At 56.7% G+C, this 15,375-nt stretch overlaps 2 protein-coding genes across 2 annotated transcripts; one reads left to right on the top strand and one right to left on the bottom strand.

Annotated features, from left to right (window-relative positions):
- Positions 1-140: 140 nt before the first annotated feature.
- On the top strand, positions 141-7,000 carry SLC26A10P (Solute carrier family 26 member 10). The gene is made up of 18 exons (XM_031462302.2): positions 141-494; positions 978-1,088; positions 1,628-1,785; positions 1,985-2,149; positions 2,408-2,560; positions 3,276-3,358; positions 3,510-3,657; positions 3,773-3,886; positions 4,560-4,637; positions 4,729-4,824; positions 5,228-5,334; positions 5,441-5,510; positions 5,583-5,699; positions 5,841-5,874; positions 5,954-6,036; positions 6,131-6,185; positions 6,305-6,411; positions 6,726-7,000. Exons 1-18 carry the CDS (start codon positions 152-154, stop codon positions 6,762-6,764), a joined length of 2,061 nt encoding a protein of 686 aa, XP_031318162.1. The 5' UTR covers positions 141-151; the 3' UTR covers positions 6,765-7,000.
- A 306-nt stretch (positions 7,001-7,306) lies between these two features.
- B4GALNT1 (beta-1,4-N-acetyl-galactosaminyltransferase 1) lies at positions 7,307-13,713 on the bottom strand. Its single transcript, XM_010993333.3, has 11 exons — positions 13,325-13,713; positions 12,560-12,778; positions 11,863-12,027; positions 11,621-11,727; positions 11,130-11,170; positions 10,803-10,983; positions 9,707-9,805; positions 9,383-9,573; positions 8,763-8,903; positions 8,267-8,507; positions 7,307-7,670 (listed from the first exon to the last, which is right to left on the bottom strand). Exons 2-11 carry the CDS (start codon positions 12,775-12,777, stop codon positions 7,453-7,455), a joined length of 1,602 nt encoding a protein of 533 aa, XP_010991635.1. The 5' UTR covers position 12,778; positions 13,325-13,713; the 3' UTR covers positions 7,307-7,452.
- Between the last annotated feature and the right edge of the window lie 1,662 nt (positions 13,714-15,375).

Here is a 15,375-nt window from a genome sequence, read left to right as displayed (position 1 = left end):
CAAGATGCAGCTGTCTCCTGACTGCAGAAGGTCCCCAAGAGAGGGCGCCCTCCGGGACAGGATTGGACCCTGCTTCTCGGAGGCGGGACTCGGGGCCAGCGCGCGGAGGGCTATTTAAGACTGGGCGGAGTTGGAGGTGGCCGAGGGCAAAATGAGTGGGCTCCTGGGCTCCAGGACCTGCCCAGGTCCGGGAGAGACCTCCGACCTTAAGTTTCCCCTGGGCGCCAAGTTCAGGGAACCGCTTACCGAGACCCGGTTCCAGCAGCTCTTCGGGGACGCAGAGCAGGAGCCCGAGCCGCTGGCGGAGCCTCGCTGGTCCCGGCTGCGCGGGCTCTGGAGGCGGCGGGCCGGCGCCTGTTCCGGACAAGGGGCGTGGCGCCTGCTGCTGGCGCGGCTGCCCCCGCTGCGCTGGCTGCCCCGGTACCGCTGGCGGGCCTGGCTGCTGGGGGATGCGGTGGCCGGAGTGACCGTGGGCATCGTGCACGTGCCCCAGGGTGAGAGGCCCCAATAGCAGCCTGTCAGGGGCCCAAGCTCTAGAGGGCTTTGGGTTGGCATGGGGCCTGGGACCTGGGACCGGGAGCGAAGTGGTGGGTTAGTGCGGCTGAGGGTTCGGCGACCCGGATCTGAGGCCAAGTTCTGGCCAAGGACTGTGGACCTCCGTCAGATCCCCACCCCCCAGCTCCCCTCATCTGCGCAATCCTGCGAGAAGTCTTGGACACGTTCTGGCTCAGGGAACTGGAGAGAGGCCTGATGCCTGCCCCCCAGGACTCAGCCGACACGGATCTCTGAACTTGTTCGCCCCACGACCTCCCACCGAGGTCCCTTAACCCCTCAGTTCCCTCATGTGGCGTGATTTAGCATCCCGGTGCCAGCCTCCCAGAGTGTGGGAAGGGAACGGAGTCCTGGAGGCTGGGAACCCCCACCCCCCTCCCACCCCACACACTGAAGATCAGTCATTTCTTCCATTACTCCCCCAGGCATGGCTTTTGCTCTCCTGACCTCCGTGCCCCCAGTATTTGGACTCTACACTTCTTTTTTCCCTGTCCTCATCTACACCTTGTTGGGTACTGGGAGACATCTGTCCACGGGTGAGTGACCCAGTGACTTCTCTCCTTCTCTGTGGGGTGAAATGAACAGGGGTTTGAGGCTTCCAGTTCTTATAATCTATCTCTTATTCCCCTCTTCACATCCCCCACCATCCTGTCCACCCCTTCCGCTACCCAGCTATGATCCTCTGACCTAGGCAATGCTTGCTGGAGGTGCTAAGTCGGTGCAAAGAGGCAGGAGTTTACTCAGACTTTTCCTCCCCGTGAAATTTGGCTAAAACGAATGTCCCTTAAAACTTGGAAGAGGGGAGAGAATATGCACTGTCACCCAAAGGAGCAAGCAGTCTGCAGGGCATCTGCAAGAGGGGGCTGATGCAGTCTGGGGGCAGTTTTGCAGTGGGTGCTCCCTTCTTTCCTCACCAGGGGTTCTGGGCTTCTCTTGGTTCCATGGTCTTCACCAGAGCAGCAGCCTTCTAGGACAGGGGGCCTGACAGCAGCATGGGGGGGGGGGGGCAGGGCTGGGATGTTGCTGCGCCCAAGCGGCACAGCTGGCGATTTCTGCGTTTGTCCCGGGGCCCTAGGAACTTTCGCGGTACTCAGCCTCATGACGGGCTCCGCCGTGGAGCGGCTGGTGCCTGAACCTCTCGAGGGGAACTTGAGCGGAATCGAGAGGGAACAGTTGGATGCTCAGCGGGTTGGTGCCGCGGCGGCCGTGGCCTTCGGGAGCGGGGCACTGATGGTGAGGGAGGACCTTGGGGGAGGACGCTGGGGGATCCACGCTGGGGGCCATGGAACTGGGCCAGGGGAGGAGGCGGGGGGACAAGTCTCCAGCACCGGTCTGGGCGGGAGAGGTGCCCGGAGAAGCTGGCACACTGCACTCTGGCTGGTCCTCTCCTCCTCCGGTGATGAGTGATGATGGCGCATCTTCTCTCCTGCAGCTGGGGATGTTCGCGCTGCAGCTCGGCATCCTGGCCACCTTTCTGTCGGAACCTGTGGTCAAAGCACTGACCAGCGGGGCTGCCCTACACGTGCTCGTGTCCCAGCTGCCCAGCCTTTTGGGATTGCCCCTTCCGCGCCAGATCGGCTGCTTCGCTCTCTTCAAGGTGGGGGTGGGAGAAAAGCGAAGAAGCTTCTGGCTGTCCCGGGAAGACAGGAACCCGAAAAGGAAGGAATGGCTGCGAGTGGAGGGATAGTGTGGGGCGGGGACGGAGAAGTCAGAACCATGTGGCTGAATGAGGGTCGCTACGGAGGTGAAAGCTCTGATGCGAGCCAGGAGAGAGGGCCCCGCCTTGGTCTGGGGGGTCCGCGCTGGGGGCAGTCGACCTGGCTCAGGGCCCTCTGCTCACCGCCCCTGCCCGCAGACGCTGGCCGCCGTGCTGACGGCGCTGCCCCGGAGCAGCCCCGCCGAACTGACCATCTCCGCACTCAGCTTGGCGCTGCTCGTGCCGGTGAAGGAACTGAATGTGAGATTTCGAGACAAGCTACCCACCCCGATCCCAGGGGAAATTGTCATGGTGAGGATGGCTCCTGGGTCCCAGCCTCTGGCACCGCACAAACACTGCCCATCCTGTAGGAACTGGCCGCTGCCGCCCCCTCGTGGAGTGCAGAGAGGTCACAGATGAGAGGCCTTGCTTATGCGGTACTTTTCCAGGCCTCTTCCCAAAACACTTTGACGCTCTGAAATCCCCCATCCACACGTTCCCCCTTCTCTCCTGAAGCCCGCCCGGGAGCTCTCAGAAAGTCTTCTTCCTCCTTACAGCGGTCCCACAGAACCTCCACTCCCTCTTTCTCCTCACCCAGTCCTTCACTGAAATTCACGGCTTGTCTCCCTCCCTACATCCACCTACATTTCTCTTTCTCCCCAGCTAATTAAATATTCCACATCTCCACAGATAACCCATATGTCCCTAGATGTAACCCAGCTTCCCTACTTGGAATGGCTTGGCTGTATTTCTTGATATACACCATCGCTCATAGCAGCTCTCTCTGATTTCCTCCAGTCCATCTCTCTCCATAAGTCCAGGCACACATCATCCTCATTTCCGTCCCCATGCTCCCTCACTCTAAATCAGTTGTCGGGCACTCATCCCAAACACATCCCAGCTCCCCCAGCTGCTGGGCTCCTGCAACCATGGGACCCGGCGTTACAATCCTCTCTCATGTCCAGCCCGTTCTAGCCTCTGCCAGGGGCCTATCTCCTCCCATGCCCACATTTCCTCTCTTTCCTAGGTGCTTCTGGCCTCTGTGCTCTGCTTCACCTCTTCCCTGGACACAAGATACAATGTCCAAATAGTGGGATTGCTGCCCGGAGGGTAAGAGATAATGAAAAGACACCAACTTTCTTTTTTCACAACTCTGTCTCTCAACACCTCCTCTTGTCCTGCCCTATGCAGTTCTCTCTCTCTTCCCCATAGCCTCCTTATACCCCAGCCATCCTCACCACAGATCCCTCTCTTTTTCTAGATTTCCTCAACCTCTCCTCCCCAGTCTGGCTGAACTGCCCAGAATTCTGGCTGACTCGCTGCCCATGGCACTGGTTACCTTTGCTGTGTCCACCTCCCTGGCCTCCATCTATGCAGACAAGTACAGCTACACTATTGACTCCAACCAGGTGTGACTTTGAGTGAGGACCCCAGCCTCATTCCAGGGACAACCCCCTCATGTGACTCCCCACTCCCCACACATGACTTGGTCTCTCTCCTCTTCATCTCACTGCATCCCTCCAGGAGCTCTTGGCGCATGGGGTCTCCAACCTCGTCTCCTCCCTCTTCTCTTGCTTTCCCAACTCGGCCACGTTGGCCACGACCAGCCTACTAGTGGATGCTGGTGGGAACACACAGGTAAGAGCCTGTCCTTGGATGAGAAGAAGGGGGAAGAGGCATCCAGTTTGGGTGGTGGTGGAACAGGTGGAAGACTGGTAGATACCCAGGTGGCCGCTCTATAGAGGAGGATGGGAATCTGTGAGGGGAGGTGAGTGTGGGGATGGGACTATCTGGGTAGGAGAGATTGAAGAGAAGAAAGCTCCATTAAGACCTTTGTAGACTCTAAGCACTGAAAAAGGTACCCTATATGTAGTTCAAAATAAGAACAATACTAATATGGAAAATAAACTTTAAAAACAAAATTCTGATTTTTTTTTCCTTGTGAGGACGTTTTCTCTTAAAAAGAAATATCATATATCGAAGTCTCTCCCTAATATTTCTGGTTTCTCGTACTTTCCTGGTGCCCTAAGCATGTATTTAGTCTGCTTTTAGGGTAATCTACCAGTGGTTTTTTAGGGACATTGAACTACATCTTGGGGGAATCTGGCAAATGATAGGCATTTAACTGGGGGAGAGGAAAGGTAGGTGAGAGTGGCAGAATATCAAGAAGGGAGTTGAGGGGTGAGGAATATCTGTGTGGCGGTGTGGAGGGGATTTGGGAGGAGGGAGCCTTCCAAGGATGGCGAAGCAGATGGTGGGTGGGGTTCCCTCCCTTCTTTGCTTCCGTCCCTCCATCCCTCCTTCCCTCCAGCTGGCAGGCCTTTTTTCCTGCCTGGTTGTCCTGTCTGTGCTGCTGTGGCTGGGGCCCTTCTTCTACTATCTGCCCAAGGTAAGCAGCAGAGAAGGTGGAGGGATGGCTGGGGGGTGGGTGGCTCTATTTCAGTACGCTGGGGAGGTCAGCTCACCTCCTCTGCCCCAAGGCTGTCCTGGCCTGCATCAACATCTCCAGCATGCGCCAGATGTTCTTCCAGATGCAGGAGCTTCCACAACTGTGGCGCATCAGCCGCGTGGACTTTGTGAGAAATGGCAGCATTACCCTCAGATTGCCCCTCTCATCTTCCCCAGAATCCCCAACCCCTGCCCTGGATCAAAGCTAAGTGTCCCGGCCCTAAGTTCTGCACCCAACCCACCCCCACCATGTATACCTCCTCATCCCTTTACTCAGAGACAAGGTGAAGGGTGGAGCTTGAACCTCTTCAGACTTGAATATTTATAACTCCCCAGGTGGTTCAAGGGGTAGTTACATCTGGGGGGAACCCCCATTACGTCAGTCCTGTCCCCTCCATCATCCTTTCCACTTTCTCCTGAGCCATCCCTCCCCATTATTTGCCCAGGTAGTCACTGCCCCTGGACCCCTTTTCCTGGCAGTGATGGCCTGGTATTCCTTCTGGGCATTTCACTCCCATCTATGTCCTGCAGGCTGTGTGGATGGTCACATGGGTGGCTGTAGTGACCCTGAGCGTGGACCTGGGCCTGGCTGTAGGTGTGGTCTTCTCCATGATGACTGTGGTCTGCCGCACCCAGAGGTGGGAGTAGAGATGAGGGGAGTCGAGAGGAGGGGAGAGAACAGAGTGCTTGGGGTGACTCTCCAGCCAGCTCAGGCTGGGAATCTGACCCCAGCTTCCTGCCTAGGGTCCGGTGCCTGGCACTTGGACTGGCCGAGGGGACAGAGCTCTACAGGCCACTCCGAGAGAGCCACAAGGTGGGTGGGCTACAGCCAAAGCAGGAAGGGGAGATTGGACTGGAATGTTTCACTGACCCTCCGGCCCCTTAGCTCCTCCAGGTCCCAGGGCTCCGCATCCTGAGCTATCCAACACCACTCTACTTTGGGACCCGTGGGCAGTTTCGCCGCATCCTGGAGTGGCATTTGAGGCTTGGAGAAGGAGGCCAGGTGAGGGATTTGGTCAAAAGGAGTGTATGGCTTCTTTGGGGGTGGGAGGCAGGTGGGTGTTCTGAGGGGGGTCATTGTGCTCAAGGGGTACGTGTTCGTGCTTGTGTCTCAGAGGTGGTGACTGCCCTTCTCTACTCACAGCTCACTCCAAAGACAGACAGCCCACCTGATGCAGGTGAGATGGGATGACAAGGAAGGAGATTTGGGCACGACCCTTGGAGGCATCAGGGTACTCTTGCTTTCTCCCATCCTAGTTGCTGAGCCTGTCAGAGTGGTGGTCCTAGACTGCAGTGGTGTCACCTTTGCAGATGCTGCAGGGGCCAGAGAAGTGGTTCAGGTGAGGGAGAGGGTAGGTTAAGGAGATAGTCCCCTTCTCATCCCATGAATACTCTCTGATGTAGGATTTAACCCCTCTCCCCCCACCCCCACAGCTGGCCAGCCGATGCCGAGATGCTGGGATCCACTTTCTCCTGGCTCAATGTAATGGTGAGAGGTGTGGAGGGTGGAGGGACCTGGAGACTGGGGAATGACCAGACATCTGGGGGGAGGGAAGAGGACACAGTGTGGATGTAGGGCCTGAGAGCCTGGCCCCCCTCTCCACACAGCCTCAGTGCTGGGGACGCTGACCCAGGCAGGACTCCTGGACAGAGTGACCCCAGAACAGCTGTTTGTGAGTGTCCAGGATGCAGCTGCATATGCCCTGGAGAGACTGGTGAGGAGGCAGTAGCAGCGGGAGTGGAAGCCAGGAGGTGCTGGGCTATGGCGAGGGAGGTGTGAGTCAGTGGCTGAAGATCCAGGCAGAGGGATTTGCGAAGAGGGCTGAGGAGGAAGATGAAGGAGGAAGGGGTGGGGATGAAATGATCAGTTGTTTTAAGACTAAGCCAGAGAGGCTGGGTCCAGCTGTGGGTGAAGAGCTGAGGAACTTAGGTTCCAAGGCAGGCGGTGTGCCCCTCAGAGGACTGGCAAATCTTGGGGGAGGGAGGGGGACAGCTGACCTATTTCTGACATGTCCCTTCCCTTTCCCAGGAGCTCACTGGTCCAAAGACTTGCACAGTGTGGGTCTGACCAGGTCACTCAAATTGTGGAGGGCCCCAACAGTGCATGTGTGAAGAGGACCATGGCCCCTGTGCCCCCTTATTTAATGTAACTAATAAAACAAAGCTGAGAGCCTCTGGGTTCATGAAGTGAGTCTGGGTGTCTGCACTCGGACCCTTGGTGCCCCTTCCTCCATGCCCACAGCACTGCAGAGACACAACTGAAAATGGCTTTCACCTGTGTGTTCACCAGCCCCTACAGCAGCTCCAGAGTACCAGTTTTCTCTGTGGGGTGGGGCTGCAGCCGCTGCAGATTCCTGGATCCAGAGATGGAGGTGCCCAGGCCTGGGAATAGATGCTGGGGGCTTCCCCATCCCCGTAGTCCCAAGGAGATGACAGGAGAGTGTTTTCACTTTAGGTTCTTAGAGTCCCAGTGGGCTCTTTGGCACTTGGAAAGCAACCCCCCAATTCCTGCCCCACGAGAAGGGGGTGGGAGGAGGACTTGGCACTGGCTGTGGGATGAGTTATGGCTCCATCATGCCCCTGGGCACTCACAGAAAGGAAGAGTGTCACCAGGACAAGCCCCTATTTGGGATCAAGTTCTGAAGGAGACTGGGGACAGTCAGTGGAGTGGTCACTGGCCGGTGGGGTTTGCTAGAAATCCTGGCAGGGACAAGGAGGCAGGCCCAGCCTGACAGTTGGAAGGCCAAGGGTGGCCATCACTCTGAGGTCATGCACTGGAGCCGATGTTTGAAGAAGAGCAGGCGGTGTTTGGCCACTTGACTTTCATCTAGTGATCCCGGGTAACGGTACCGGGCATAAGTCTCTGCCCCAGCATCCCTTGATGTCCAAGGCAACTTCAACTTGGATGCATGATCCACAACGACGTCTGAGCAGGAGCCCACCTGAAGAGAACCAAGTCCATCCAGGAAGAATTCTGGGGGTGGAGGGAAGGGAAGTGCACAATGAAAGGTCTTGAGGATGCACAGGGCCAACAGTTAAGGGAGAGCTGAGATTGGGGTACGGAGAGTGCTTATGCAAAGACTATTTCTAAAGATCTTGGGCATGTAAGTCAACCCTTTTAGGTCTTAGTTTTACTCTCGTATAAAGTGGGGTCAATATACTTCCCTTATTTTGAAAACGGACTCCCCCTACCCCACCCCCAACACACACGCCCAGAGGTTCAATAAATGCTGAATGGACTGCTCCAAGGTGGTAAGAACCAGGGAATACGGCTGGGAGTGGGACAGAAGTGGAGGTGACAGTGGTGGGGAAGTTCAAGGCAGTTCCAGGTAATGGCCAAGTTTAAATGATAATCGGGGCCAGAAGGGTGGGCGCTTTCTCTCTCTCTCGCCCTGGGGCACGTTTTGGTAAGTCTTCGTAGAACTGCTCTGGGGACCCCGTGGCAGCCTTGGGCCCCGCGAGGATGGGCGGGGAGCAGTACCCAGGGCCCTTGGCTTCTGGCTGCCCGGAGCCTGGCCCAGCGCCCCGCGGCGTCCCTGCCGGGCTTGGCCAGGAGGGGGCGCCACTCACCTAGGTGCGCCACGCGGCTGAAGCGCGGGTCGAAGCCGACCTCGCGCACCTTGTCGGTCCGCGCCAGGAAAAAGTTGACCACGCCGTCTGTGACCACGCAGTCTGGGAAGCCGACGAGCTCGTGGTGGAAGCCGCGCCTCTGCCGGAGGCAGTTCCCGCGGCCTGGAGCGCCCGGCTCCACGCTCAGCAGCTGCCGGTAGGTGGTGGCGAAGCCGGAGATCTCGCGCACTGCGCCGCCCACCTGCCCGGGTGGGAGGAGGGCTCCAGGCTGGGCGCGGACCGGAAGGGGGTAGGTCTGGGCTCCCTCTCCCCGCGGATGGTTCCCCTGCCTCGGCCTTTCCTGCTCCACCCCTGCAGGACCCAGATAGTCTCCCAGGCTCCCGTTCGTCGTCCTCTCCCATCCCAGGGCTGGCTGCTCTCGGTTGGGTCTCCCCGACGCGGCCTTGGCCTGCTGGACGCCCTCCTCCCACCGCTCATCCCGTGGCCTCTCCCATACCAGGTCCAACGGTGTCCGCTCCAGCACGTCCACAAGCCTCTCCAGCCGCGTCCGCGCCGTGAAGATGAAGTCGTCGTCCACCCACAGCACGTACTTGGTGGTTACTTGAGATACAGCCAGGTTCCGGCCTGCGAACCAGCCCTGGGGAAGGGTAGGTACGGTTGGTGATGCTGTTGAGATACGACAGAGCCCTCTGCCACCTTTCCGCCTCACTCCTGACCCCTCTCAACAGCCTGTGTCCCACTCCAAACTTTCAAGTAGTTACGAATGGCCGGGAGCTAGGTAAAAAAAAGTGCCTTTTTCCACTGTGAGAGGCTGAGTCTGTGTTCTGGGGGAGGGTCTTGGAATGCATTTAATTCATGCGTACATTCATTCATTCATCGACTGTTCACTGAGCGCCCATTAGGTGCTAAGCACCATTCTAAGAATGCAACTCGAGTGAGACAGCACTCTCATGCAGCTCCCATGGAGCTTACATTCCAGAAATCCTCATGCTGAACAGCCACCTCAGTGATTCTGAGGCAGATAATCCTGGAATCACAACTCTGGACACAGCAGACTGAGGGTGCGCCCCCTCCCGGTGCCCCGTGGAGCATGGTTCAGCCTAGACCGCTGCGCACCTTGCCAAAAGGCATAAGATAGTGCTCAATGTGGGGGCCGCTAATGCTCTCTGGCTTGTCGCTGTCGTCGGCGATGACCACTGTGACCGTCGGATAGAAGCGGCGGATGCTGGCGATGAGTGCTCGTAGCCGATTGTAACGAAGGAAGGTCTTAGTGGCAATGGTGACCAGAGCGCTGATGTTGTACTGGGCTGGGAGCGAGGGGCAGGGTTAGATGCAGAGGAGAGTGGGGAGTGAGGAGCAGGAAGACCTCTCCCAGGACCGCCCTCTCCCAACTTTCTCCCCATCAGGGCTGGATCTATGTCCCTGAGCACACCATCTCACCTCCCTGGGGTAGAGACCCAGGTGGGTACAGCCGAGGGTTGGGGGGGTGTCTTATGCGGATGGTGAAGGCAGCTTCATGCCCTTCGGTGGAGAACCGGACTGGGAAGAAAGGAGATGAGATGTGGCCCCCAGGGCTTGGACAACATTCTCTTTTCAGCGAATCAATACTTAAGTGCCTACCCTGTATATCACCTTCCTAGGCCCTGTTAGACAAGAACACAAGGTTCTTATCCCCATGGAACTTACATTCTAATAGACGGGAGAAAGATGATAAAAGACCCAATTAAAAGCTAACTTTTACTGAGCATTTACTATGTGCCAGGCACTTTTTAAATTACCTTAACTATGTGAACACATTTAATCCCCACAATAACCTATTAAGTAGAGTCCTACTGTAGAAAAAGAAGGCACAGAGAAATTAATTTATCCATGATTATCCAACTAAAAGCAACAAAGCTAGATAGGAACCTAGTCAGTCTGGTTCCAGACTAAGTAAAAAAGAAAATTCAGATACTGGTAAGTATTGAATAGAAAATGAGACAAGTAATGTGATAGTGAAGAGGAGCCATTTGAGCTGAGATCCAAATGACAAGAAGGAGCCAGCCATGCCAAAATCTGGGGAAAGAGCATTCTAGGCAGAGGGAACAGCAAATGCAAAGACCCCAAAGTGGGGGCAGGTTTGGTGTAGAAGCCTTGGAGAGAAGCAGGAGGGCTGTGTTATGCCCCTTCTGCTAGAGGAGAAGTGGAGACTCTGGGAGATAAAGCTCTTTGCCCTCTAGTAAGTGGTGAGTTGGGAATAGAGCTTGAGTCTTCTGGCTCCTGGGGCTGGTCACTTCCTGGGGCCCTCACGGTTGGCCTGACAGGGGGACACACCCAAGGCTTGGGTTTCCCTCTGGCCTACTCCAGCCCCAGATGAACAAAGGCCCCTTCTCTCCCTCCTTGGTCCTGTTGGCTCAGCTGAAATGCCCACTGTGTAGCTGGGCAGCTCTGGCCATTGCCCTAGTGATTCCCACACCCTCTGTCATTTGCCCGCTCCTGCCTTTCTGGTTTCTCTGCGTTCACCCAGCCTGCCACTGCCTCCGCCCAGGCCTCGCACCTGTGTCTGCTGTGTTTGCCTGGTAGCTTCGGCTGCTATAAGTGACCAGTTGCAGCTGCCGATTGAGTTGGTCCAGCCCTGGGCTGGCAAGGGTGAGATCTGGCTGCCCCTCTCCAGTGAGAGTCACTCCAGTCACTTCCCCTGCCACGTCCCAGGTGCCCAAGGAGGCAGTCAGGTTCACCTGGGAGAGGGGATTGCAGAGTGCAGGGTTAGGCCCCAGACCCACCTCTTGCTTCTCTGGTTTCTCCATCCCTCCTTTGGCAGCCTCTTGCCCTCCCAGCATCCTTAATGCCCACCTCGCCTCCCTGCCCGCCTGTTTCTTCTCACCTGGTATACCTCTTGAACTGAAGCGGCCTGCAGGCTCAGGCCTGGGAGGAAGGAAAGGGGACCAGAATCACAGACAACCTAGAATTCCTCACTTTCTCTTCCCTCTTTCATCGCACACAACACAGAACTTCTCACCCATCCCTCCTGTTGAGGCCACAGCAGGGCGCATTGCAGGGCATAGCCTAGAGTAATTGATTTTTTCTCCTTTCCATTAAAGCAATAGCTTGTGCTATCCACCTAACCTTTAGTCAGTCAGTAAAGAATAGATCATTCTTCCCAAACCTCTCCAGTCACTGTCTTCTGCAAATCCTGACAACCCTAGAGTCCCTTCTGTCCCCACCTCCCACCCCATGAGCCCACCTGACCTCAAGTCTCCCTTTCATCAGAAGTCCCCCACTTCCCATTTGAATCTTCCCTCATTCTTCCCCACCCAGCCTGGGCTCTGCCACCCCCACAGTGGCTTAGGTCATCCCCTAGGACCATTCTCCTACCTGGCACCAGGATGCTCCTGAGGGGCTGGACCTCCACGCCCTGCAGCGGGTACTGTAGTGGGGAGTTAGCAGGGGCTATGAGCAGCTGGTCGGCAGCAGACTGGCTCCTGGCAGCGAAGGTTGGGGGGGGGGGGTCAGGGGAGGAGTCAGGGCAGGGGGGGCTCTCCCTCCTGCCACACCCACCCTCGTGGCTTCCCACTGCTGTCCACCTGCAGAGTCATGCCCTCCTTTCCTGCTGATACCTTGAAAGGAAGGCCTGAAATTCCTGCTCCCTTGAGGCAGAGGCAGCCCTCAGCTCCTCAGGGTCAAAGGCCTTGGTGAGGTCAATGCCTCGGACCTGCCTCTGGAAGGGGAGGTGAAGGCTTCCTCCACTGGACTCACAGCTGCAGTTGTTTGCAGACAGCAGCCTGGAGCCCGGAAGAAGGGAAGAAGGGTTCTCAGAGCCAGCAGTGCAGCTCCACTCATCCTCCCAAAACATTTACACAGTGCCTCACACCTTGGCTCTTCAACCCTGCCCATCCAGTCTGTCCCCTGAAACATTGCTCTTCGAATAGTCCCCGGGAGGAGGAACTATCAATGGGATGACACATCCCTGAATCTGGATTTTACAGAGGTGTGGAATAGGGCCAACTGCTGGGATTTCGAGTTGCCTTCCCACCATCAGGACCTCATCTGGACTCTCCTTTCATAGGGAATCACCAGAACTCAGAAAGTCAGGGCCCTCCCCTGACTGCACACCCTCCCTTCCCCATACCATGACAAGATTCAGGGAGGATAGATTCTGCACCCCCCTCCCCCAATGCAAGACTCAGTAGCCCCTCTCCAGCTCCCACTTCACCTCCCCAACCAGTTGGGAGAGCTCAGCAGTCGAGGAAACAAAAACTTCCCACGCCACCCCACAGCGAGTGCCATGCTGTCGCCACGACTCTTTGCACTCACCCAACCACTTGCTCCTTGATCCTGACTGGGATGTGTGCATAGCGGGGCTCGGGGACAAGACCTGGCAGTTCTGGCCTGGGGAGGCCCTGCAGGGGCGTCCACAGGGCAGGAGGTGCCCGGAGGCCCGGCGCTTCCCGGGTGCTCGCGTACAGGAGCCCCAGCGAGGCACAGGCGAGCAGCACGACCAGCACACAGAGGGCCCGGCGGCCCAGCCGCATCCTGAGTGGGCGGTAGGGTGGGGGAGTGAGAAAGACGGGGAGGGAAGGCTCCTGCCTGCCCCCCGGGTGCTCTCCAGGATTTGCACAGCGAATCGGTCCCCTGGTCCCCCTCCCCTCACTTCCCGGGCCTCGGGTCTCCCGGCTTCCTTTCTTGTCGCCCTCTCCCGCGTCTCGCTTTCCTCTCACGCCCGAGGCCCGGCATCTTGAAGCAAGAGACCTTTGGATGCGGTGGTTTCGACGCGGTGGCTCGTAAGTAGAGGAGCATCGCTTTATTGGAACATCAGACGTCCCCGAGCCCGCCGCCTCCTCTGGCCCGCGCATCCCCCAACCCCTCAGGCGGAGCATCACCTGGCCCCGAGTGGGCTGCAGAGGGCAGCGCCACACCTTGCCTGTCACGAAAATGCAGAATCACGCCCGCGCTATTGAGTGGCCCCGGCGGAGGTGACACCGTGAGTGGCCCTGGGAAGCTGTGCGGGGGACAAGGTGGGCCGGCGAGCGCGCCTTCTCCCGCCTCCAGCTCGGCCCCGCATCCCGCCCCGGCACTGACCTGTCTAACGCTCTAAGGCCGCCGCAAGATTTCGGTCCAGGCTGCGCCAGGCTCTCAGCCCCGGCCCGGGGGTCCTCATGGGGCTGGAGGTGGCCTGATGAGGAGCCGGGCGTGAGCCTGAGAGCGAGGGGGATCCTCCTGCCTCCGGAGCACGCCTGACCCCTCCCGCCTTCGGGATCGCTGGGCTTTGTAGATCGCGGCTCTAGGGTGGTTCTGGGCGTTTCCTGCGGGGGTGGGGGTCGGAGTCGAGAAACCGCCACACCCCGACCCCAGGAACAAAGCCGAGGCTCCCCCGCACCCTGTCCCACTTGCCGGGCCCGGAGGTCTCGGGCCGCCGCCCGGCTCTTCAGATCGCGGCGCCGCGCGGGGAGGCTCCGGGCTGGCTGCGGCGGAGGCTCCGGCTACGCGCGGGGAATGCGAGCGCCTGGGCGCCATCTAGTGGGCCCCGAGGACACTGCGGGGGCGCGAAGCCGGCGCGGCGCGGAGGTCCTCTCTACGCCACCCGGCCCACTCCCAGCCCTGCGCCTCCGAGCCCTGGCATCTCAGCCGCTTGTCCCCGATCCCAGTCATTCTATCCCTAGTCGTTTGGAGCCTCCCTCTGGTCGAGACCGTAGGCAAGGAAGGGCGACAGTGCTATGGGAGGAGGTGGGGCGGGGGTACCCCATAATCGCATTTCAAGAAAGATTTGGGTAGGTAGGATGAGATAAAGGAAGCCAGACAAGATGCTGGAAAATAAAGACTGCCTGGCTAACAAAGGCTGGTTCATAGCCCCCCCCCCCCCCCCCCCCGTTATCTAACAAACACTCCTTAATTCAAGGGCCTACTTCTTCTGACTGCTCCTTGTTGTGCTGTTGGAGGAAGGAAACCCCAAACGGTGGCCAGATTGGTTGTAGTTCTTTGTGCAGGCTGCAAACTTGTAGACTCACTTCCTTGCAGCCGGACTCCTGACACTGCCCAAAGTTCTGTGCTTCCGTGGTTCTAATATAAGATGTGTTCTGATTTAATAGTGAAAAAAGATATAGTAAGAAATGAAGAATATAATGAAAATGTGGGGACGGGGGAAGGATGAATGGACAATTAGATTAATTGTACACAAAGAAATGACTGATCAGCTGGGGGGGAAATGGGACTCTCATGTTCTTTACACCAAAATAAATACTAGATCTATCAACTATTTTAATATTAAAAACGAAGCCATAAATATAGTAAAAGAAATCATGAATTTGTTTTTTTAAACATAATCTTGGAGTGGGGAAGATATAAAAAGAAATATTAATACATGTATGCCTATATGAAAAACTTGAGTGAAGAAATTTCTGTAAACAAACCTGAGAGAGAAATGACAAACTGTGAAAAAATATTTGCAGATAAAGATCAATTTTCCTTAAGAGCTCCAAAGCATCAATCAGAAAAAAATGATCAACTAACCCCAAATGGTCAAAAATCCTGATTAGGCAGTTGATAGAAAAAGTGAAAATGGCTATTAAATATATGAAAATGAACTTGACCTTATTCATAATAAATGGGATGCAAATTAGAATAATAGTAAAATGTTTTTTGATGACCAAGTTAGTAAAGGTCAAAGACTTGACTAACACACTGAGTGGTCAGGTATTTGGAGAAACAGCCACTGCCATGCAGAGTTGTGAGTGTAAATTGGTACTGAAGTGGGAGGAAAAGGGGCAGGGCACAGCCACTGAAGGAATTACACAGCAATTGAGGACAGGACAAACTGGTTGGAACCAAGATGGAGGAAGACTTGACTTCTAGGAGACCTTGAGCCTCATGGCACACCCACAGGCGCCAGGACAGTTCCTAGGCTGACCATAAAAGGTCAAAAGTGGGCAGGGGAGAGCGGTTCCTGGAAATCCTCGCCCCTTCCTCAAAGTAGTTGGAATAATCCTCCTACTCATTAGTATGTAAGATTACCGGCTCCACAAAACCCAACTCCGGCCCCTCGTGGTTGCCCTCGCTCTGGCTCTGTCGCTCTAGCTCTGTCATGCTCACCTTCTGAGAAGGCCCGCACTCTGAATGTGGAGTGTGTATCTCCT

This window comes from Camelus dromedarius, chromosome 11, assembly GCF_036321535.1.
Source record: "Camelus dromedarius isolate mCamDro1 chromosome 11, mCamDro1.pat, whole genome shotgun sequence".
In the NCBI taxonomy this organism is placed as follows: domain Eukaryota; kingdom Metazoa; phylum Chordata; class Mammalia; order Artiodactyla; family Camelidae; genus Camelus; species Camelus dromedarius.
The sequence above is the reverse complement of the archived record's forward strand: the minus strand, read 5'-3'. Positions and strand labels throughout refer to the sequence as shown.

Excerpts from the sequence above, each read along its gene's own strand:
- SLC26A10P (XM_031462302.2), top strand. The coding sequence starts at position 152 with ATGAGTGGGCTCCTGGGCTCCAGGACCTGCCCAGGTCCGGGAGAGACC. Across the intron at positions 2,561-3,275 it reads TCCCAGGGGAAATTGTCATG|GTGCTTCTGGCCTCTGTGCT; the intron begins GTGAGGATGGCT and ends TCTCTTTCCTAG. Across the intron at positions 3,887-4,559 it reads ATGCTGGTGGGAACACACAG|CTGGCAGGCCTTTTTTCCTG; the intron begins GTAAGAGCCTGT and ends CCTTCCCTCCAG.
- B4GALNT1 (XM_010993333.3), bottom strand. The coding sequence starts at position 12,777 with ATGCGGCTGGGCCGCCGGGCCCTCTGTGTGCTGGTCGTGCTGCTCGCC. Across the intron at positions 8,904-9,382 it reads ATCTTATGCCTTTTGGCAAG|GGCTGGTTCGCAGGCCGGAA; the intron begins GTGCGCAGCGGT and ends ACCCTTCCCCAG. Across the intron at positions 7,671-8,266 it reads CAGCCGCGTGGCGCACCTAG|AATTCTTCCTGGATGGACTT; the intron begins GTGAGTGGCGCC and ends CTCCACCCCCAG.